This window comes from Phyllostomus discolor, chromosome 8 (assembly GCF_004126475.2).
Source record: "Phyllostomus discolor isolate MPI-MPIP mPhyDis1 chromosome 8, mPhyDis1.pri.v3, whole genome shotgun sequence".
NCBI lineage: Eukaryota > Metazoa > Chordata > Mammalia > Chiroptera > Phyllostomidae > Phyllostomus > Phyllostomus discolor.
In genome coordinates, this window is record NC_040910.2 from 105,537,156 (window position 1) to 105,561,469 (window position 24,314).

At 43.9% G+C, this 24,314-nt stretch overlaps 3 protein-coding genes across 3 annotated transcripts; all 3 read right to left on the reverse strand.

The window, feature by feature from the left end:
• Window positions 1-6,163: 6,163 nt before the first annotated feature.
• On the reverse strand, window positions 6,164-12,125 carry KRT40 (keratin 40). The gene is made up of 7 exons (XM_028521050.2): window positions 11,616-12,125; window positions 10,522-10,604; window positions 10,083-10,239; window positions 9,129-9,290; window positions 8,924-9,049; window positions 7,598-7,818; window positions 6,164-7,049 (listed from the first exon to the last, which is right to left on the reverse strand). Exons 1-7 carry the CDS (start codon window positions 12,045-12,047, stop codon window positions 6,950-6,952), a joined length of 1,281 nt encoding a protein of 426 aa, XP_028376851.1. The 5' UTR covers window positions 12,048-12,125; the 3' UTR covers window positions 6,164-6,949.
• A 3,718-nt stretch (window positions 12,126-15,843) lies between these two features.
• On the reverse strand, window positions 15,844-17,433 carry LOC114504133 (keratin-associated protein 3-3). Its single transcript, XM_036033896.1, has one exon. It carries the CDS (start codon window positions 17,135-17,137, stop codon window positions 16,841-16,843), a length of 297 nt encoding a protein of 98 aa, XP_035889789.1. The 5' UTR covers window positions 17,138-17,433; the 3' UTR covers window positions 15,844-16,840.
• A 5,991-nt stretch (window positions 17,434-23,424) lies between these two features.
• LOC114504144 (keratin-associated protein 3-3) lies at window positions 23,425-24,108 on the reverse strand. The gene has a single exon (XM_028521836.2). The coding sequence runs from the start codon at window positions 23,882-23,884 to the stop codon at window positions 23,588-23,590; it is 297 nt and encodes a 98-aa protein (XP_028377637.1). The 5' UTR covers window positions 23,885-24,108; the 3' UTR covers window positions 23,425-23,587.
• Between the last annotated feature and the right edge of the window lie 206 nt (window positions 24,109-24,314).

Here is a 24,314-nt window from a genome sequence, read left to right on the forward strand (position 1 = left end):
GAACAACCTGACTTCCCCCCTGCCATGTAGCCTGACATAGTCAAAGGTTCTGGGATTAGCACATGAACAGCTTTGGGAGCCCATTGTTCTGCACGCCACATGATGTAAGGAAAAAGCATAATTTACAATAGCACCAACAGGTATGAAATATGCAGGAATACATTTAGTTTGAAAGGTACAGGATTGACACGAAGAAAATGCTAAGGCTAGAATAAAAGGAAAGACATATTCTTGACCTGAAATGCTGTATTTGTCATTATAAAACTGTCAATTCTCTCTACGTTAATGTAACTTAGACCCCAATAAATTCGTTGAAGTCCTCTCAAAAAGTGACTTTTTGGGATAGAATAAGCAGTCTAGAAATAGACTCCCACCTAGATAAATGTGACATTTAAAATCAGTGGGGGAAAGACAGGCTATCCTGTGTAGTTTGGAGACAGTTCTGTAGCACATGGGGCAGAGAGGCAGGGCAGGCCCTGTCGGATGATACTATTCAGCAGGACGAACTACAGATTGATCAAAGATTCCAATGTGAAGAATGAAATCACCTGGCTGGCGTAGCTCAGTGGATTGAGCTCGGGCTGTGATCCAAAGTGTCGCAGGTTCAATCCCAAGTCAGGGCACATGCCTGGGTTGTAGGTCATAACCCCCAGCAACTGCACATTGATGTTTCTCTCTCTTTCTCCCTCCCTCCCCTCTCTAATAAATAAATAAATCAAATCTTAAAAAGAATGAAATCATAAATTGCTAAAAAACCGTAGGAGAATCTTTTATAAATTTGCACTCAGAAGGCCTTTTCAATATGTCTCAAAATTAAGAAAATATAAAAACCCATAAATTTGACTACATCAATGAACATGTGCCTGGGTAAAAAAATACAACGTACAAAATCGGAAGACAAAGGACAACCTGGGAAAGAATATTTGCAGTTACACCGCAGACAGTGACCAGAAGGAAAACATAAAAGACATTTTGAAAAAAGTGTCTTAGATGCTCAATGTTGCTCATAATAAAAGGAAATGTACAAGCCCTGGCTGGCATAGCTCAGTGGATTGAGTGCGGGCTATGAACCAAAATGTCGCAGGTTCGATTCCCAGTCAGGGTACATGCCTGGGTTGCAGGCCATGCCCCCCAGCAACCGCACGATGATGTTTCTCTCTCTTTCTCCCTCCCTTCCCTCTCTAAAAATAAATAAATAAAATCTTAATAAATAAATAAATAAATAAAAAGGAAATGTACATTTAAACTACCTTGAGATATTTCATTTTTCCGCCTATCAGATTGAAGGAAACCCAAGTTTGACACCACGTGCATTGGACTGTGTGTGGGGCGCCCTCACTCACTGACGGTGGGAGTGTAAATCTGTACAAGTTACTACAATTGTAGTGCAATCGGAGCAGCATGATGTCGGCAAAGAGAGCGACGAAAAAGAATACAGTCTAGAAACCTGCTCACGTATGTGTAGTCGATGGACTTTTGACAAAGTTTCCAAAATCAGCCACTGAGAGATCTTCTAAATAAATGCTGCTGAATCAGTTATATAATTGTGTACCCAAATTAGCACATCTTGCACTCTGCCTCATAATATATATAAAAATTAATTCCAGGTGGGTTTAAAACACTTAAATGTGAAGGTTTTACATACAGAGTTTTTAAAAGAAAACAGAGCATATCTTTATAATTTGTGTATAGCATGTGGAGAACTCTAATCATAAAAAATTGATTAAGCTTCATTATCATTGAAATCTTCTGCTGGTTCAGATATACCACTAAGAAAATGGAAAGGCAAGCCACGTGCTGGGTGAAAATATTCTCAGTATATCTGACAAAGGACCTCTCCTGTGACCCAGCAATTTTAGGACGAGGTGTGCGCCCGGGACAAATGAGTGATGTACACAGACAGACTGTGTGAGAGTGCTTATTCCTAGTGTCACGAAGTGGGAACAGCCCAACTGCTCACAAGCAGAGTAATGGCTCCACAAGCTGTGGTGTGTGTGTGTGTGTGTGTGTGTGTAACAGAACAGAACTCAACAACAAAACAGATAAACTATCGGTACTCACAGCAGCATGGAAGAACCTAGAAAACAATGTGTTGATCCGAAGAAGGAGGACACAAGACAGTATAAACGGTATGGTTACGTTTATGACCATATGCTGGTTATATAACTTCAAGAACAGGCAAAGCTCATCCACAGCGTTAGATGATCAGAGTCATGGCTGCCTCCTTTCGGGGGAGGTGAGGGGCCGGGAAGGAGCCTGAGGAACTGCCGAGGCTGGTCTCCTCCATCGTGAAATTCTCGTCTACAGCTGCATGGTCACTGTGTGTGCTCTTCAGACTTCATGGCACGTCATCCTTTAATTGACGCAGTTTATCATATAAGATGATATCCTGATAAAATCTGATTAACGTAAAAATAGATTTGATACAGCTCTCTAGCTGTATGAATGCCACTATTTTATTTATATACTTGAATTACAAATGGATCAAATATTCACTTGCGAAAAATAGAAGTTATACACATGCTAAAAGATAACAGAATTCTTTTAAAAACTCAGAGAAGGAAGGTCTTCTTCAGCAGTGACTAAAAATCAAGAAACCATGAAAAATGGATAAATCTGACTCCATTGTAATAATATCAACAATAAAGATGAAGTTAAAAAGTAACAGTACTTGAAATCCTTCATCATTTTAAAAACATGGAAAAAAGACTGGAAGGAAATATATCTGAATGCTAAGAGTGGGATTCTCTGCACTTTATAATTACTGATACATGGCTTTTTCTTTATGCTTGTATATGCATCCTAAGAATTGAGTGTATCATTTTCAGAACCAGAAAAAAGTTTGAAAACTACTTAATGTGTCCGTTCTATACCTTTCTCTCCGTCTTGCTATTTTTCTTCTCCTCTTGTGCCTCTCGGGCAGAGTTGTTCCTTCTTTCTTCCCACAGCTGGCGGCTTTCCCTGTTCTGGGAGCTGATTCCCCTTCGATTCCTTCAGGGCCACGTTCCATCACCGCCTTTCTTCTTTTCCTGGACATTTCACATCTTCCCTACTGCTTGACCAAAGTTCCGTTCCCTGTGAGCGTGTGTTACCTGAACTACGAAGCACTTCCTCCATGAAGGCAGCTTCTTCCTTCCTTCCGTTATTGAACTTTTTGGTGGAGCAGCGTGGTCAGCAAAACTTGAGCCCATCCTAGCCCTGGCTGGCGTAGCTCAGTGGATGGAGCGCAGGCTGCGAACCAAAGTGTCGCAGGTTCGATTCCCAGTCAGGGTACATGCCTGGGTTGCAGGCCACGGCCCCCAGCAACCGCACACTGATGTTTCTCTCTCTCTCTCTCCTTCCCTTCCCTCTCTAAAAATAAATGAATAAAATCTTAAAAAAAAAAAACCAAAAAAAACCAAAACTTGAGCCCATCCTCACTCCACTGAGGACAGGATGGAGGACGTGGCTAACTCTGGAAATGGATAGATCAAGAGTTAACCTATGTCTTCAACATAATAACTGGTACAATACTGTGCAAAAACTGTACAATCAAATGTGAGGCTAACAGTAATGGGAGAGCCCCCAAAGTGGCCATCCTATATGAAAGATGTTTTTCTACGTCGGTCCTGCTTTGATTTTGTATAAACCCAGGCTGAAAAGATTTTTAACTCCTAAAATACAAATAGGTTAGTCATGCAAACTGTTATATGTTATGGAGGGTAGTCATGTGCATCTTTTTGAGAGGAAATTGGATATAGTTCATCGGAAGTTACAGATGCTGGGGAAACTGCTAAACAAAATTATTATTATTATTTTTTACCACAACCTTAACCAAGGCAGAAAAAGGACCACAGAAGTGCAGAGAACAGGTGGTGGGAAATGGGTGTGGCAGAGATTTCCACGTGGGTCGGATTTGTGATTTTGCGACACTACAGCATTAAATTTTTTCCCAATCTCATTATCAGAAGAATAATGGGGTTTGAACACTGTTTCATGGGTTTATGTATCTGGAAAATATTTTATTTTGAGTATGTTCACTACCTTTCATTGTTAAACCAGGAGAGCGCACTGTAAAAAAAATCTAGCACAAAATTTTAGGTCTGAAACTCGACTTTTCTTTAAACGTACCCTGCATTAACTATTATTAGCATGTACTTTATTTCTGAGTCCTCAAAAAATAGAAATAGAAAAAAGAAGAACTTTTCCCCAGCTTCCCACTGCTTGTTTAAAAAATAATTATAGATGCACAGGAAGTTGCAAAGCTGTGGTTATATCTTACTCAACTATAGTACAATCATAAAACCAGGAAATTGATACGATGTGTGTGTTTAGTTGTTATATATTTTTTCACATGTATAGATTTATGTAACCACCACGGCGGTCAGATTCACAACTATTTAAGCACCACAAAGGTCTCCTTTGTGCTATGCCCAATTTGTTCCCCATCGCTGTAATTTGTCGTTTCAAGAACGTCAGGTAAACAGCGTCATGCAGTCTATGGCCCTTCGAGATCGCCTCATTTCACTCACCACAGGGGTGTTCGGAGCCTGAGGACATTTTGGTTGTTTCCAGTTTTGGCTATTAGGAACACAGCTGCTATGAACAATCGTGTGTTTTTTCAATCCCTTTAGGTTTTTTTAATTGCATCTCCCCATTGCCGTGTATTCCCCTTATACTGTCTTGCACCTCCACCCCCTTCCCTCTTCGCCCCCTGCGACCACCACACTGCTGAGTCCCTTTGCTTTTTTGCTCAATCCCTCCACCCCCCAATGCCCCCCCCTGGCCCGAGCCGTCAGCCCACTCTCTATGAACTCACCCGTATCCTTGTATTTGAAGTGAGCTTCTTGTGGAAAGCATTTAGTGTTTTTATTTGCTCTGCCAATCTCTGTCCTTTCATTGCATTTAGACGATTTCCAGTTGCTGTGATTACTGATACAGTAGGGCTTAGGTCTCCGTTTTATTTTTGGTTTTCTATTTGTTCCCTCTGTTTTTTTTTTTTCAATTTCTCTGTTTTCTTCTTCCTGCTTTTCTGTGGGTTACTTGAATATGTTTTAGAATTCCACTTTTGTTTATTTATAGCATTTTAAGTTTTCTATGCATAGCTTTTTAAGTCGTTGCTTTAGGTACTACATTACATATACTCGTATATAACTTACTACAGTCTACCGATGCTGACCTTTGTCACTTCGGGTGAAGCACAGAAACCTCACCCCCCTCCCTCCCTTCACTCACCTCTTCTTGGAGCTTCATCTCCCTTCTCTGCCTGCCGCTGTCGGTGTTTCTGGGCTGGTGGCTCTCTGGTTCCCACCACAGGACACAGGAGAGAAAGAGGGAGCCCAGGAGACGCACCAGTGCGGTGCTTGCGCGTCACGGACTCCAGATGGGTTGGCCTCTGCTTCCACCCCTCAGGTCTGCTTGCATTTGCACATGGAATTTCCAGGTGTTCAGTCCTACTTAGGAAGAGGAGTGGGGATGGGCACCTCTACTTTGTCTTTCTGGAAGTGGGGGTTCTCTACTTTGCTTCTGAAGTGTGTGAGAACAATTATTCTTATATTCTAACTGCCCGGGAACAGACTGATGTAGCTTATGGTATTGTATGCGGCCACTAAAATAATGGTCGCAAGATGATCTTATATGAGCGGGGAACCCCCTCCCCAAAAAACTGGAACTACCTTCTGCAGGGTGGGCCCCTTTTAGTACAGGCTTCCCCTGTTAGGTGAGTGTGAACCCATCTGCTTCAGTGCATCAGCTGGTGTTGTTGTGAGAGGCTGCGTCCGGCTTCAGTGAATTTTTTTTGAAGACTCAACGCATTTGCCCATTTCGTGATGGGTGATTTAGGAGTGCACCTGCCCACATAGCACAGAGTGTTCAGCAGTTTTTGACCAAAAACAGTGTCAACCCTGTGCCACGCCCTCCCTAGTCACCTGATCTTGCTCCTGGCCCCCAGTGGCTTTTTCGTTTTCCCAGATGAAAAAATCCTCAAAGAGAAAAATTTTGCTGATGTGGAAGAGGTGAAACAAAAAACGGCAGAAGCACTAAAAGGCATCAAAATTGACCAGTTCAAAAACTGTTTCGAGCAATGGAGAAAGGTCTCGATAAGAGTATTGCATCAAATGGAGAGTACTTTAAAGGTGACTGAAGCTCAAACATGGAAGAATAAATACACAATTTTTAATAAATAAATTCTGGGTTTTGGGGGGTCCCTCCTCATCTATTGATTAAGATTGAAAATGCTTAGATCACATAGTGAGGACAATAGGTTATACCACTATATGCAGATGTAACTGTGATACGTTATATGGACAAACCTATTTTAAGAAAGAAAACTTGTAATTTCCCAAAATGTTGACAATAGATGTTAAGGGTATGGAATTATGACTTATTCCCCACCCACTTCATGGGGCAAATTGAAAAAAAAAAGGAATCTGGTATTTTATAATTAAAAATAAACTGAAAGGTATTATATTTTATTTCTAAGTTTCCTTTCAGAAAGATACATACAGCTATCTTTTATGATACTTACATTTTATATGGATTAATCTATTTGTATTTTAGGTGTTCAAATAGATTTTTAGCTTGGGCTTCTGCAAGATCGAACTATTGGCATTGGTTTAGACAATCACCTTGACATCAAGTAGTTATTATTTGCTGACTTGGGTGGAGTTATTAGAGCCAGAGTAATAAGCTGAAAAGTTATATTTACCACGCTAAAAGAATGAATTACATTTTATTTGGTGATTAGCAAAAAAGCTTTACGGACTCCTAGAATGTCACAGGTAAGCAGGCAGGAGAGGAAATGATAAAGCAGAGATATACCAAGGACGCGTAGAGGACGACTTTAGGATATAAGAGTCTTCTTGACCTGAGTTTCAAGGTCGGACGTCCTGGCCGAAGCCCCGCCTCCCTTCTAGGACGCTGCTGGCTGCGGTCCCTCCGCTGCCTGCCGTGCTGGGCATGCGTGGAGGCCTCACGCGCAGCGGTTCTCGATCGTGCAGAGGACGTACGCTGGGCACGGCTCACAAGTGTCGCCTGACGTGCTTGTTGTAGAGCAGGGGTTACAGGGCAGCCTGTGGAAAATCCGTTTAGAACTAAGCCGAATGAGGGAAAGCTGGATAATATGTCCACTCAGAAAAAATCACGCCAAAACTTGCCCTGCGAGTTAGGTCCTGAAGGACACTCTTTGCGGAATGACGTTGGACCCATGCCTGTCACCCCTGGACCCAGTGCCGTCACTCCGTGCTCACCGCAGCAGCGGCGGTTGAATACAATTTCCTGCGCGTTCTTCGCTTGGCAAATGCCATCTTACACACGTTCCTGATTTCCCTTTAACGGGAGACAGGAGCAAGGGAGACAGCACCCCCCCCCACCCCCACCCCGCCCCTCCACCCGGCATGAAAAGTGATATAACGATGGTTATTCTGCTTTATGACTTTAGAATATTTTTGAACATTTCTGTGGTCATGTGATTAGTGTCAGCTGCTTTTCATCGCTCTTTTAAGATCCTTTCACGCATTAGGGAGGTTTGACCTCGGCCAGATCTCGGGGAACCAGGATTCTCCTACATGAGCCTCTCTGTGACCCGAGGTGACTCGGAGGACCACCGTGTGGAACTTGCCTGCAGTCCTCGCTCTCCAGCAGGCCCCGGTACGTGGCGATCTCGCCCTCCAGCCGCGCCTTCGTGTCCAGCAGCACCTCGTACTCCTGGTTCTGCCGCTCCAGGTCGCAGCGGATCTCCGCCAGCTGGTTCTCCACGTTGTCGATCAGGCACTGCATCTGGGCCAGCTGGGCGCTGTACTGGGCCTCGGTTTCTGCCACGGTGCCTTCCAGGGATTCTGTCTGCAGAAAGAAAGAGTGCAAAAAGGGCTGTGTAGTAGAGTCTCCGAGGAAAATTACGTAGCTTCTCTGAGTGTTATTCTATAAAAAGTGGGCCGTGCAAAGTGCTGACCTCATAGGACGGAGGTGAGGGTTGAATGGGTTAGCATGTGGAAGGCACCGAGAACAGTGCCCGTCGGGATTTTTAAGCGCTATGGAAGTGTTAGTTATCACTACCACCACCGGCACAACCTGCAGTATACCTGTGTAGCTTAAAGAGGATCAGCAGCATTTGGGAGGAAACATTTGGGCTTGCGGCAGGGAGGGGTGGCGTAGTGTGGTGAAGAGAAGAGGCTCTGGGATTAAACCACTGGGATTCAGCTTCCACTTTTGCTTCTTACAAATTGCATGACCCTTGTGACTTATCTGAGCCTCAGTTTTCCTCATCAGGTTAATGGGGTTAGGAAAGGGATTTACCCCATAAAGTTATTGTGAGGCTTAAATTGTGCCTGCAACAATCTGAATGCTCAGCTACTATTCACTGAGATACTGGCCGTAGGACTTAAGGTGGCGCACACAGTGGCGTTTGCCTGCAGCTGGGTGATGCAATCTCGAATGCATAATATTCTTGGTGCTTGGGCGGAGTGGGCTGCAGTAAAGGGTCTGGTTGAGGTGTGCATTCTGGGAAAGTTAGGATAGGGGTTGAATGCAAGGTATAACTAGTATCCTTTGTCATAGATGTGGTTGTGAGCTTGAGAACTTGGCCCTAGTCAAAGGAGGGTTAAAACCCACTGGAATGCTTGAGCGCCTTTGGCTCAGAGATTGCTCCCCTGTTCTGCTCCTGCCGTTTCCCCTTTCTCCTCGCCTCTGGAGGGTGTTGCAGGACCTTGCTCAAGTTCCAGAGCGAAGGCCAGTGCATCCTGCTGGGACAGTGCCAGCTGCTGACTTTTCACTCCTGCTTCTAGCTGGTATTTGGGAAAGGCAAGAAAATGTGATCCCGGCAAATTGTAAACTCAAACTTCCTGCCGTGTGAACTGTGTGGGTCTCTCCTTTGGGTTATGGAAGAGGCGATAGTATCTTAGGGCCTGACTCTTCGGTGACAAAACAAAGCTCACTGTCCCTTACACACCAGGCTTTGCTGGGCTTGGAGCTCAATCTCCAGAGCACTGGCTGTGCGTTTCAGCTCCAGGATCTCCGTCTGGCAGCCCTGCAGCTGCTCGGCACTGGACAGCTGCTGCTGATTCAGCTCCTCCATCTGAAACACAGGCACGGTTAGAGGACGCGAACACGGCAGAAGCTGGGAAGCCTATCATTTTACAGCCCCCGGTGCTGACCTGAACAGCGAACCATTTCTCCACGTCCCTGCGGTTGTTGGCAAGCACCGTTTCATACTGACATCGCATCTCCTCCAGGACCCCGTTGAGGTCGACGATGGGGCCACTGTCCAGCTCCACATTGAGTCGGTCACCGAGCTGGCCACGAAGTGAGTCGACCTCCTGAAAGTGGAAATGAAGTAAGGAGTGTCACAGAGTGGTGGGGAAAGACATCACTTTGACAGTCATGGCACCCCCATTTTTGTTTTAGAGAGTAGTGAGTAAAAGTGTGGGGTTTAGTTTCAGATTGCCTACAGGGAATCTCTTCAGCACTCAGTTTCTTCATCTGCAAAATGGGTGTAATAATTCTACCTGTTCCAGAGAGCTGTTGGGAGATGTATGAGTTAATACACATATAAAGCACTTACGCAGTCCTTGGTACATAGTACGGTCTCAGTAAATGCTAGCTGCTATTATCACCAACAGATGTTCAAGGGGAAAACATCCTTTGTTAATCATTCAGCTTCTCACTTGTTAGCTTCATCAGTATAGGATAATCATACACTTCCTATTTTATGATTTAAAAAGTTGATACATGCAGAATAGTTTAAACATATTGCTCCAAAGATTGCTTGAGTGGTTATCCTCTTGTGGAAATGGCCTTCACACTTGGTGTTTATCTGCCTGACTTTTTGTACCTTATGGATTAGAGTTGGATGTGGTGTTAAGCCGCCAAGGCAAGCCGGTGTGGAGTTGCCTTCCCCACAAAAGCAATGGCAGGGGAAGCGTTGGCCGCCTTCCTTTAGCTCAGGGCACACAAGAGGGATCAGGCCGAGGGGTAATAATTAGTGCCTGGGGTCATTGCATGCCAGCTTTAACAACATCTCCCCAAGTTCAGCTTACACATACACACGGGATTTATTGGTTTAATTCATCAGTCTTGCATTCTTTGCGTGATTTCGCCACTTTCCTCACCTCTTCATGATTTTTCTTAAGGCAAAGCAGGTCGTCTTTCAGACACTCCGCCTGGGCCTCCAGGTCGGCCTTGCACAGGGTCAGCTCATCCAGGATCCTGCGCAGGCCTCCAATGTCGCTCTCCACCAGCTGGTGAAGAGTCAGTTCAGACTCGTACCTTCCGTAACGAGAGAGAGAGAGAGACAGCGCATGCTCACTCTGCTAGATGCCACTGAGCGCTGGGCCAAGCTATTGAATGAACAACACAGGGACTCAAGGAAGCCATGGACTGTAACTCCTTTTACATCCCAAATGATGGTAAATTTGGGCTTTACAAGCATGGGTAGCTTGAAAATATTATGTAGAGAATATCTGTGATGTGTGTGTGTGTGTGTATGTGTATGAGAGAAAGGGAGGGAGGTATAACCATAAATTGTATTCAAATTTAAATCAAACCTACTTTGACCGGAAGTCTTCGGCCGCCAGTTTGCAGTTATCAAGCTGTATGGCAAGTCGTGAGTTCTCTGCCTTCGTGCACAAAATCTGGGAAGTGAGTTATTAAGTAATAAGTGGTTCTTTGAAAGAAATCTAAATATCTACTCGTTTAACAGCTATGCCATTATTATTCTTTTCAAAGTCTTTATAAAAAAGGGAAATATAGCTTTTAGGTGCTTTTGTTACTAACCACGTCACTGCAGGAAGAAACGGAGCTGCCTGGCAGTTGAACTGAGTTATATTTTTCTCCTTAGTAGTCTGTATTTTGATTATACCCCATCCATGATAATAAAAATTCATCCGTAAGAAAAGAAAATTATTACCAGGTGAAAATTATATGATTGAAAAGATGATATTTCAATATCCTTTGTAAAAAATAATATGGATGTACATTGTTACCAACTGAAGCAATTTTAGATATAATACAGTTTTTCCTCATCCTGTAGACCAGGGGTGTCAAACTCATTTTCACCGGGGGCCACATCAGCCTCACAGTTGCCTTCAAAGGGCCGAGTGTAATTTCAGCTCCTTAACAGTTAAGGAGAAGTTACATTTCTACAGTCCTAAAATTATTTCGGCCCTCGAGTAGATGATAAAGGTAAAGTCTCAAGGTATGTGAGTATATGGTGGTCATTCAATAATTAGTGGTGCCCTGGCTGGTGTGGCTCAGTGGATTGAGCGCTGGCCTGCAAACCAAAGGGTCCCTGGTTCGATTCCTAGTCAGGGCACATGCCTGGGTTGTGGGCCAGGTCCCCAGTAAGGGGTGTGTGAGAGGCAAGCACACATTGATGTTTCTTTCCCTCTCTTTCTCCTTCCCTTACTCTCTCTAAAAATAAATGAATGAATGAATAAATAAATTAATAAATATCTTTAAAAAAATTAGTGGCAGCCTTGGATCAGGGCTGTTTCTTGACTTTTAGTGCATTGCCCTTTGCCCTACATCCCATTGCTGCTTGGAAGTCCCTTTCCCCTCGTTTCTTTCTCAAGCCTCCTCTAGGATGGAGGCAAAACAAATCACAGACTGGGGAGGTGAAGCATCAGGACAGTGAGACACCAGACCTTTTGCTGGAGATCCTCAATGGTGTTGAAGTAACACTGGTAATCGGGGCACACCAGCGGGACGTCCGCGTCACACTGTTCTCGGATCTGGCGCTCTAGCTCCGCGTTCGTCTCCTCCAGGCCGCGCACCCTCTCCAGGTAGCTGGCGAGCCTGTCGTTCAGGAACTGCATCGTCTCCTTCTCGTTGCTGTTGAACACCCCGTCCTCGTACCAAGCGCAGTTCCCCACCAAGCACGGGATATTGCAGCTCCCAGTCAGGTAGCACGGCAGGAGAGGCCTGGACAGGAAGCTCGGGGTCTGGCACCTGGATGCAGCACAGGTGCTGGGGAGACAGGTGGTTTCCACGGAACAGGCAGAAGCGGTTACCCCATCAGAAACCCCTGCATGGGACTCAGAAGAAGGGCAGCACGTGGGGGGACAGTCAGGAGTCATCCTTTTAGAAGTGAGGGACAGAGATGAGTGGCCAAACTCAAGTTGCTTGCCTCCAAAGGTCTCCTTCCCTCCCGGGATTTTTATATAGCCCCCACAAGGGGCATTTACAGAACGCACCGGATGTTGTCTTTACCGCTGGGGGTGCCAGTTTCCATGCGAGCATTCATTAGGGCTGCTTGTTTGCGGAGGAAGAGTACCATGCCTCATAAAAGAGGCATAACTTCAGGTTACTAAACAAGGACACGGTTTGCAGCTGCCAGGAGGATAAAAGACTTTTTCCAGAAAATCTTTATGGGAAGCATTGTCCTCTGGACAAAACAAGGGAAGAAAGAGAAAATTTGGCCAATCAGTATTTATAGATATGACTGATTACAAGTAAGGAAAACAGTATTTCTACAGGTTTTGGTGCCGTGCTTTGAAAACTGTTCATGTCTTCTTTTAGAATGAATATTACAGCGCATTAAAGACCATTTATTTGTTTGTGCCACCGCCATAAAAATGTTGTGTGTGATTAGCCATCATTGCAAAGCTTTTGTGTTCTTGCTGTGCGCACGTGGTAGAGGAGGGAAGTGTGTACTGGGTTTAAAGTGTGTGTGTGTGTGTGTGTGTGTGTGTGTAAATGACCTCTGCCTGTGTACAGCTCGAAAAGTCACCTTACAGGGTTGATGGGCACAATGTGTGCCCTCCAGGCCGAACTGTAAATACAACACCAGGCCTTTGGTTGATGGTCACGACCGGCGCTGTGGCTTTTCATGTCCTGAAACTTGCCCTGTCCACATTTCCTTGGCCTTGTTTTTAGATCAAGGAGACTAATTTTTTTTTCCTCTATCTCTAGTAGGAGTGAAATATAAATTCTAAGTCACATTCTTTCAGTCTCTTGAAGACCCTCAGTGCTTAAACTTCAGAGTAGGGACAACCAAGCTATGGAGGGCTTTTCTCCTGTTATATGGAGCTGTTGGTATTCATTTATTCATTCATTCATTTTTTAAAAATTAAATGTATCGGGGTGACATTGGTTAATAAAATTATATAGGTTTCAAGGGACCAATTCTACGATACGTTATTGCATATCGCATCATGCACCCCCTCCCAAAGTCAAATCTTTTCCCATCATTGTATATTTGACCCCCTTTACCCTTCCCATCCCCTTCTCTCTGGTAACCGCTATGTTGTTGCCCGTGCCTGTGAGTGTTTGTTTGTTTGTTTCTTTGTCTTGTTTGTCCATTTCTTGCTTTCAGTTTTGTATCCCACATGTGAGTGGAATCCTATAGTTCTTGATTGTGTCTGTCCGACTTACTTCGCTTAGCCTGATAGTCTCAGGATCCATCCATGTTGTCACAGATGGCAGTCTTTCATCTTTCCTTATGGCTGAGTAGCATGCCGTTGTATGTAGGTACCACATTTGCTTTATCCAGTCATCTACTGAGGGACACTTTGGTTGTTTTCATGTCTTGGCCACTGTGAATAATGCCACAATGAACATAGGGGTGCATATATCTTTGCAAATAAGTATTTTCAAATTTTTTGGGTACATACCCAGAAGAGGGATTGCTGGGTCATATGGTAACTCTATTCTTTATCTTTTGAGGGACCTCCACACTGTTTTCCTAGTGGCTGAATGAATTTACATTCTCACTAGCAGCGTTTGAAGTTTCACTTTTCTCTGCATCTGCTCCAACACTTTTTATTACTTGTCTTGTTGGAAATAGCCATTCTAACAGGTGTGAGGTGGTATCTTGTTGCAGTTTTGACTTGCATTTCCCTTGTGAAATTGAACATCTTTTCATATATCTGTTGATATATGTCATTAGTATGTCTTCTTGAGAGAAGTGTCTGTTCAAAGTCTCTGCCCATTTTTTAATTGGATTACTTTTTGGTGTTGAGTTGTATGAGTTCTTTATATATTTTGAGAAACACAAAGCAAAGGACTTTGAATAGCCAAAGCAATCCTGAGAAAACAAGAATGAAGCTAGAGGTATTACACGCTGTGATTTCAAATTATACTGCAAAGCGACAATAATCAAAACAGCATGGTATTGACTGAAAAACAGACACACAGACCACTGGAACAGAATTCAGTGCCCAGAAATATACCCACATGTGTATGGACAAATAATTTTTGACAAAGGAGCAAAAAACACACAGTGGAGAAAAGAAAACCTCTTCCATAAATGTTGCTAGGAAAATTGGAAATCCACATGGAAGAAAGAGAAACTAGACTACTATTTGTTACCATATACAACAATTAACTCAAAATGGATCAAAGATGTAAATACAAGACCTGAAACAATACATTACATGTAAGAAAACATAGGTACTAAACTTAATGGACCTTGCTCTTAAAGAGGACTCTGTGAATTTGACCCCAAAGTCAAGGGAAGTAAAGGCAAAAAATAAATGAATGGGACTGTATCAAACTAAAAGGCTTCTGCACAGTGAAAGAAACCACCAACAAAACAAACAGGAGAAACAAACCAAATGGGAGAAGGCATTTGCATTCACTCATTTTTAAAGGCCCCAATTTTATGGAAATTAAAAATACTGGAACTAGGAATATAATTTTATAATCAAATATCACTAAATTTGTAAAAAAGTCAGCCCCCCCCCAATTTTTCTGCCCTACTTTCTCTCTCAGATTGTTTTGGAACTGCAGTTTCGTGTGTATGGAGTCCATATTGTCCCACAGGCTTCTTGGGATCTGTTTTTTAAAATTTTTTCTTTCAATTTTTTCTCTGCATGGTTTTGATCATTTTGATCTATCTTAATTTATTGACTTCATCTCTAATTGGCAGTTTCCAGGATGCTATTAAAGCCACCTATTGAATTCTTTAATTTGGATTGTACTCTTTAGTTCTAGAGAACTCTATTTTCATTTGCTTCTCTTTTAATTTAAATAATGAAATTTGTTTTAAATTTATTAAATAAAAAAGTAAAACTTTTCTGTTGAGATTCCTTATCTTGTCTAGTCTTTTCCTTTCACATCTTGTTCATTTTGTCCTTTAAACCCATGACAATATTTATATAATAACTGTTTGGAAAGTCTTGTCTGCTGATTCTAACATCTGCATATCTAGTTTTACTGGCTGCTTTTTCTCTTAATTATGGTTGACATTTTCCGGCTTCTTCACACATCTGGCAATTTTTAATTATATGCTGTGGGTTCTGGATGATACATTTTAGGAAGTCTCGATGATATTGCAGAGTTTTGCATGTTGAGTTTAATTTTGACAGGAAATTAAATCACTGGAAGATCCTCTGGACCCTCTCAGGCCTGGCTTTTCAGGCTTTTCTAGGGCAGGTAGAGTTTAGTGTGTCCTCCTGGGATGGTAACTGAGTGCCTGAGGTCCTCACAGAGCTTTGTCTGCTCTGGATGGGCAGGCAGTTCAATGTCTGCCAGCACGGAACGACTCCTGGTTTCTCCGTTTAGCTCTTAAACCCCCGCAGCCGCTCTCTGCCGGCCTCATGGAACCTCACCCTGTGCGCATGGCCCCCCAGCCCTCTGCAAGGACTGGGTAAGAACTATTACACAGAAGTCTGCATCCTCCCCCACACACCTGCTTCCTTTCTAGAACACTATTGTGCCAACTCCAGCTGCCCAAACTCTCTTTAGACATGTCACTCGTGCCTCAAGCTTGACCTGTCTAGAGCAGAACACAGTATTTTTTACACTTCTCTCCTCCTTCTCTGCTCCCTTCTCTCCGCCTCTCTGCTCGGTTGGCGACATGGCTCCACGCCTAGTCTCTCTGACGCCCTCTTCTCTCCCACACTAACTCCAGTCGGGTTGTCTTCGCCCGTGCCTTTCTCCTCCTCGTCACTGTGCCAGCAGTCTTCATTCCCTCATTGTCCTCAGTGTGACAGCGAAACAGCACTTCCCTAATGCTACTGGTGGAACGCTTGTATTCTTTGTCATACGATGCCTGGCATTCAGCGAATACCCGTGAATGGCGTGAAGACGTGAGCAGGTGCTGTGTACGTGTCTGCCTCGCCTGCCGGGCTGCCGGCTCCTTCCGAGCAGGGACAGTAAGATACAGAACATACAGTAGATAGTCAAACTATAAGAATTCAATAGTAACATCCTTACATGATTAATTTTTGCATAAGTAGACCGGGTCCACTGGATTAGTTACTATATCATATTTGATGTCCAGCTTATGCTCGGTATTTTCCAGCCTATCTGGAACCACTTTTGGAAAGGACAAGTGAGAGAGAGAAAGCCTGCTTCCATGTGTGCCAATAGAACAAACCGTCTTTTGCGCAAGACCATTTAGTTTTCTTACAAGCACGGAATATTTGTACCGCTGCCATTTTCAGTTTTGTAGATGTTCTCGGTTTCCCTTAAAATGCTGACTTTGGAGTGAATACACACATGTAACAAATTGATAGAAAACAAAGTCATTATAAACACTTGTGCTATGCCAGAGACGTAAAATTTATTAGGCTTATCATGAAGAAGCTGCTCAACTTCCAGGAAGACGCCACCCAAGACCGAAAGCGGAATTCCCAAACACCCGAAGAAAGACACACGTTAGTAGGAAGGACCGGGCAAATTTGGGAACCCCCTAGGTATCCCCCTGCTCAAAATGCCCTTTGTTACTGATATCTGCTACATGGCCTTGAAAGTCTCTTGGTTTCTTGGTGGTGGTGGTGGTGGGGGTAGGTGTCGCTGATGATAGCGCCATGGTTGTTCTAGCTTCAAAAGCAAAGTCGGTCAGTTGCAGGTACTGAGACAGGTGAGTGATAAAGCTTCTGGGTTGACTCCTTCCATGTCAGGCGTGGAGCGCAGCAGCCACCGGTCAGCAGCAGCTGGGGAGGCAGGGCTCACAGCAGGGCTGCGTGAAGGTGGTGAGGTTGATGGTCTCCAGGCCTGGGGTGGGCTGGCAGGAGTTGAGCAGGAAGCAGGTGGGCACGCAGGGCTGAGGAATGTGGCAAGGTGGGGGGCAGTTGTCGCAGCAGGTGGGCTCCAGCTGCCAGATGGTGTGTGGGCAGGTGCTGGGCAGGCAGACTCCGCAGCGGCAGCATTTGTCAGAGGAGCAGATGGTGGTGGCGGGGCCGGTGGGGACGCTGCAGCAGCAGGGGGCGCAGCAAGCCATGGCGGTGGGAATAGGTGGGGTTTTTTTTTTTATGGGTTTGGTTTCAAAACAGATGAGGTTTCTGAGGTGCGAATGTCCCTGCTCTGAGGTTCTTATATACCTTCCCCAGTGGGTGTTGGTCCAACCAGAGGGCTTCTTTCCTGGTTCTTGTTTATGTTAGTGTATCCATTATGCTTGGATTAGTTTGACATGTAGATGCTTGTAAACAATCTGTCTTCTCCTAATTAACCTTTATTTGAGTTCCTGGCTAAATGGGAGCTGATTACTCTTGCTCTTTGTCACTGGAACGGAAGCTTTATGAGGCAGCACCAAAGGCTTCTGCTGGCGGAAGTGCCACACCAGCCCTGCTGCGGAGCACTGAGACCCAGTGGGCCTGTCTGCAGGTACCTCTCCAGTGCCGGCCGTCTCTGCTCTCCGAACCTCGGTCCGGGCCCCCTGAGCCGATGAAGTGTTCTTGCTTTGAAGAGCTGAATTTAATTCTAGTAACTTGCTTTTAACATCAGGGCCTTTTTAACAATTAATTACTTTTAAAAAATGATATATAGTTGGCATATCACATTGCATTCGTTTAATTTGAGGACTTTTGAAGATCAAACTTACATTAATGAGAAAAAATGCACTATTGAGAAATATGGCAGACTTTTTAAAATACCTATTCCATTTTCACTGTAAAATACTGCATGTTTATTAAAAATTTGGGCAATATAGAAAAGTATAAAGAAAACAGCTCACCCATAATTTTATCCTCTACAAAAATTCTCTATGAATGTTTATATATATATCCCTCTTATCATTTTCTATACATTTATCATTTTATTATATTCCTGAAATCATATTGTACCTACTGTTCTATAATTTGACTTTTCATTTAAACACATATATTTCCATCATCTTTGGTTCTTAAGCATATTTGATAATGTTACTTTTAATGTTTCCTAGCACTCATTATATAATTGTACATTTAAGTTACTTAAACTTTTTACATTATTTACTTTATTTTCAACTTTATATAATTCTGGCAATAGTAAACAACTGTATATATAAATTGTAATGAACATTTCTGATTATTTCAGGATAGAAATAATTATTACATAGAATTATTGAAACAAATATTAATTAACAATATTTTACGGCCTTTGATATTCATTACCATATTACCCTCCACAATGGTTCTATTTACCCATTTCTTTCTAAATATTTATGTGTTTCCACCAGCTGTGTTTGCGAATTCCTATTTCTCTATACTTTTCATACATATTTCATTTCAAAAGTGTCTGCCAGTTGGTGGGTGAAAAATGAAATTTTATTATTATTGCATTTTTCTCTTACGAGAAGTTAGGCTAAAACATTCTTTCACTATGCATTGGCCTTTTTTCTTTCTATTGAGAACAGGCTTGCTCTGTTTCCTTCACTATTAAGTATATGAAAGTTGAATTTTTAGCTTATGTCTTTATACTAAGTAAAATAATAATTTAAGACCCTTGTGCTAGTGTTTACCTGAAATTCCTATTGATGGAAAGTGAAGTTACGGGCCTGGGCTGTCTGTTCACATGTGATTTTATTCTCTGTCTCCCCCCACCCCCAATGCAGTGCATTTCCCCCCCAAACCTTGCATCTGTGGAAAGAAAGACCCGGATTCCAGGTCCAGGACACCTACAGTTAGAGAACACGGCTGGCAAGAAATCACTCAGTCTCACATTTTAAAAAGTTCTCCGTGGCTCTGTTGGAAGAAAGGACTCGGGATCTCTGCGGGCGTCCCTGGGCCTCGTGCCCAGACTTACCTTGGTGTGAATATGCGCCAGGGTGCCCACCTTTTTCCTTAGGGCTGATTAATATCTTTCAGGATTTCAGAAATATTTTAGTGTATGTTTATCCAGCTCTTACGTGTGCCAGGCGCTGTGGCGAACGTTGGACACACAGCAGCGGACAAGGTGAGCGCCGCCCGGCCCTCACGGGCTGGGAGTCTGGTAGAAGACCCATCACACACGTGATCTATTATTAAAATCACTGTTACTGCACATTTTGATAAGAAAAAAGGCTGGATTCTCATAGCAGAAGAACAATAAGCAGATGAACGTTATTTTGAAACTTTAAGAAACTTGAAGAAACACGTGACAAGGGGGCTTGTAGGCACCCACAACTGGAATAATGGCAGAAGAGATCGCTCTCTTCTGTGGAACGCAGCGTGACTTTGAGTCAAGTTATAAGGTTAAAGGAATTGTTGCTATTCTGTGTGCACTTTTTATAAACATATTTCTCTTTTAAATATTTTATTTATTTTCAGAGAGAGGGGAAGGGAAGGGAGGAAGGGAGGAAGAGAAACATCAACGTGTGGTTGCCTCTCACACACCCCCCACCGGGGACCTGGCCTGCAACCCAGGCATGTGCCCTGACTGGGAGTCGAACCAGCGACACTTTGGTTCACAAGTGGTGCTCAGTCCACTGATCCACACCAGCCAGGGCCTGTGTAGAGTTTTGATTTAAGGTTACACATTAGAAACAGTTGTAAAATAAGTTTACGGTAATAAACTCATCACTTTTATTGAAAAGACTTGCAATAGTTTATTAAAATTTATTTTCTCTGCAGTGGTCAAGAGACCTGGGAATTACTCTCCTTTGTTTCTAAGTTAGGACAGTGAGTCTAAGAGAGGAGAGGTAATTTGCCTCCGATGGTCTGGTGACTGACTTGTTAAAAACTAAATATAGGGCCTATTGGAACTGAGCTACCTTTTATGTGGTTTAACATTAAGTTTAAAGTATGTGTCAGAGTAAGGAAACATATTTTATTTATAGAAACAAAGGGTAGCTATTTCCTTTAAGCAAATGCAGGGAAAACACTGGGATTCCTGATTAGATGAACTTTGAAAATCTACACACACACACACACACACACACACTAGCACGTGCCCAGGTGTAATGGTACCATTCTATAGGCAGTAGGAGTGTCTGTGACAGCGAAGGCAAAGGCTAGAGACTGGCAATACAAAGAAACAGAAGTAAAATGTCATTGTTGGTTGCCTGGCTCAAATCTCTCATTGCTTCAAGGTTTCACTGTAAACTTCTTCATCTGGGGAGCCCCCTCCCCCGGGGTCTTTGCATTGCTTCTCTCCTGCTCGCCTCATCCTCCCCTCCCCATCGTCCACATGCCCGTGAGTTAGTGAGCGCTGTTCCGTCTGGGACAACCGCTCCCCACCCCTTCTGCCTCATCATCATTTAATGCTCAGCCCTGGGGAGCACAGAGCTTCCCATAAGCACGCCTTACCCCGATGCTGAATCACCAGGTCCAGGCTTCGGTTACTCTGGGTGCGTGTTTGCATCCTGGCTGCTCACCGCTCAGTCACAGCAGAAATCACACCGTGCTATAATTATACTCATTCACCATGTATAGAGCACATAAGTCATGATTGTAAGCACTTCACCAGATTTGAGGGATTTGTGAGGGAACCTTACGTAATCACGTCTTTTATCTTCATCATTCTTAGCACGGATACGGTTCCTGGCACAGGGAAAGCACTCAAGGAGTGTCGGCCAAGTGAGCGAGTAAATGGCCCGAATTCCCTGTTGACCGCATCCCGGGTTGCGTTGCATCTCCCTCGCTGCTTCGCAGTTCTGTGCATTTGAGGACGTGCTGCTCATGAGCCTGTGAAATCCTCTGAGAAATTCTCCTCTGGAGAGGCAGACGGGCACACCGAGGACATTTATTTTTTATCTTTTACTTTTTAAAATAATTTATTTTTCAGTTACAGCTGACATACAATACTATATTAGCACATGCCCAGTTTCAGGTGTACAGCCCAGTGATTAAACATTTATATAACGTATGAAGCAATCAACCCAATGAATCTGATAACCACCTGGCACCACACGCGGTCATTACAATATTATTGACTATATTCCCTGTGCTGTACTTTGCATCCGTGTCACTCTTTTGTAACTGCCCATTTGTATTTCTTAATCCCTTTACCTTTTTCACCCAGCTCTCCAGCCCCCGCCCCTCTGACAACCGTCAGATTGTTCTCTGTGAGTCTGTTTCTGTTTTGTTCGGTCATTTATTTTGCTCTTTTGATTGGCACGTGAGTGAGATCCTGGTGTCTGTCCTTCTCTGTCTGACTTATCTTAGTGCCATGCCCTCCAGGTCCAGCCACGCTGTCGCAAATGGCAGGACTTCATTCTTTTTTTTTTTCTAATGTCTCAGCATGTTTCCTTCGCCGCCTCACGTGGGTGTGGAACCAGCTCCTTCCGAGTCTCCGCCCCTCCTGCCAGTCTCTGTGCGGTTTCTGCCGTATGTTCTTAGTTACAAGACGTCTGTTCAGCTGGACTGCAGGTGGTTCTCAGTGACGGCTGTCCTGTAGGCTAGCCGTACTTCTGATGTGGTCAGGGGGACACGAGTGCCCCCGTTTACCTCCTCTGCTGTCTTGACCGGAAGTCACGCTGAGGACATTTAAAAACACGTCTGCTGCCCTGGCTGGCGTAGCTCAGTGGATTGAGCACGGGCTGGGAACCAAAGTGTCCCAGGTTCGATTCCCAGCCAGGGTACATTCCTGGGTTGCAGGCCATAACCCCCAGCAACTGCACATTGATGCCTCTCTCTTTCTCTCTCTCCCCTCCCTAAAAATAAATAAAATCTTTAAAAAGAAAAAACCACGTCTGCTGGAAGGCACTTGCTTCTCCCCTTCCTTGCCCTGCCTTTTCCTTTGCCACACGCATTCTTTCAGCTTTAGCTCGGTACTTCTTCAGATTTTGCCGTGTGTGCTTACATAGGTGTTACATGGATGTAACATTGCACACACATGTATGTAATGATATACATAATATGTCATATTACCAAGGGTAATCTGCACAAGAAAAATGCAGCAGGTTGGTGAAAAGTAGTAAAATGAAGTAGTAGATTAAATCGTGTTGAGTCAGGGTTTTAGCTCTAGTTCTCAGCTTACGGCCAAAAAGTGCTGGCATTCTGTCGCTTGCTGGGGTAGAACCTGGGCTGAGGATGGGGGCGGATAGGGAGATGCGTTCCTAGCACCCTGCCACTGCAGTTGAGCCCCCGAAGTTCTCGCTAAGGGAAAACCAGGGCCCACTAAACGCCCCAGATCTCAGAACGGAGCACCTATCACTTTTTTTAAAAAGATTTTATTTATTTATTTTTAGAGAGGGAAGGGAGGGAGATAGAGAGAGAGAGAGAACATCAATGTGCGGTTGCTGGGGGTCATGGCCTGCAACCCAGGCATGTGCCCTGACTGGGAATCAAACCTGTGACACTTTGGTTCGCAGCCCGTGCTCAATCCACTGAGCTATGCCAGCTAGGGCCAGCACCTATCACTTTTAATCTATGAGCCAACATATCTTTTTCTATTACAACTGGATATGATGATTTTGTTAAAATTCCTACAGTTTTTATTTGTCACGTGTATTTTAAGTTAATATCATAACTGTATTCATAAAGCTTCTGGTTCTATTAGTACTGGCAGCTCTGTGATGCGGTAAAAATAATTGGACTTTCAGGTCACACTTGCAAGGACCTGCATTCTGGTTTTCTTCGTAACTGACTTAATGACTTGGGGAATGTTGGAAACTCTTAAAGCTTCATTTTTCTCATCTATTAGTGCTATTCAAAGGATTATATGAGTTGGTACAGGTGTTTTACCTGGCAAAGTGTGGGTCAATAAATGTTGGCTCACCCCCCAAATTGTACTGGTCTGCGGAAGTAGGAGAGAAAAGGTGAAGATAAAAGATAACCAATTTGGCCCTGGCTGGCGTAGCTCAGTGGATTGAGAGCGGGCTGCGAACCAAAGTGTCGCAGGTTTGATTCCCAGTCAGGGTACATGCCTGGGTTGCAGGCCATGACCCCCAGCAACTGCACATTGATATTTCTCTCTCTCTCCCTCCCTCCCTTCCCTCTCTAAAAATAAATAAATAAAATCTTTTTTTTTAAATAACCAATTTGAAGTGAGCAGGCCATGTTGGTAAGCAAGTTCTGGTCATTCCTCTCCAACACAGTCTTCTTTCAAAAAGTAAAATAATCACCTTATCTTTATCTTTCTTTACAAATGAAAGAAATATACCCAAAACTCTAACACACACAAAGAACACACCTTGCCAGAAGAATGAAGTTTATTGGAAAACCCATCAAGAATGTTTTTCCTCTGTGAAAATACCCAGTGTGAGAAATGGGATCCAAGAAGCCATGTGACCACAAAAATGGTGTCTGAGGTCCTACAGATGCCAATATATTTTGATAGTGGATGATACTCACTTGCCCAAATGAACCAAATGATAATTCAGCCAAATAGCCATAACAATTTATTTTTATTTTCCATTAAAACGAAAGGTGGGTTTCCCACATTTGGGCCATCTGGTCTGCCTTGACACCTGATGAACTACCGAGACGAGTGAGCGCTACACAGACAGCTTTTGGGTTCATCATCGTCAGGCGTGGAGCGCAGCAGCCACCGGTCAGCAGCAGCTGGGGAGGCAGGGCTCACAGCAGGGCTGCGTGAAGGTGGTGAGGTTGATGGTCTCCAGGCCTGGGGTGGGCTGGCAGGAGTTGAGCAGGAAGCAGGTGGGCACGCAGGGCTGAGGAATGTGGCAAGGTGGGGGACAGTTGTCGCAGCAGGTGGGCTCCAGCTGCCAGATGGTGTGTGGGCAGGTGCTGGGCAGGCAGACTCCGCAGCGGCAGCATTTGTCAGAGGAGCAGATGGTGGTGGCGGGGCCGGTGGGGACGCTGCAGCAGCAGGGGGCACAGCAAGCCATGGCGGGGGGATCTGGTGTGCTTAGGGTTCTCAGAAAGAAAGATGAGGTTTCTGAGATGCAAATATCTCCTCTGGCTTTGCGGCTCTTATATACTGTCCCGGGTTGGGTGTTGGCCCAATCAGAAGGCCACTTCTTTTTGTTTATGCCACTCTTTCCACTAAGATTCTCTAATCACTTTGGCATTTTCTTGTTCAGTAGGAGTTCCTGCCCTTATTAAAGTAATCATGTTTTTGACTCATAGACGTGTCATTTTTGTCATGAGATGATTACATTTTACCTTCACTGGGTCCTGGCCTGCCAAACCTTACGTAAATTATGGGTAAATTATGGGTATTATAAAGTGATAATTCAGCTATAGTTTCAGAGGCTGTGAAATATGCATCTCAGAGGTATTTGCCTTATTTATTGATGACATAATTCAGGTTCTATT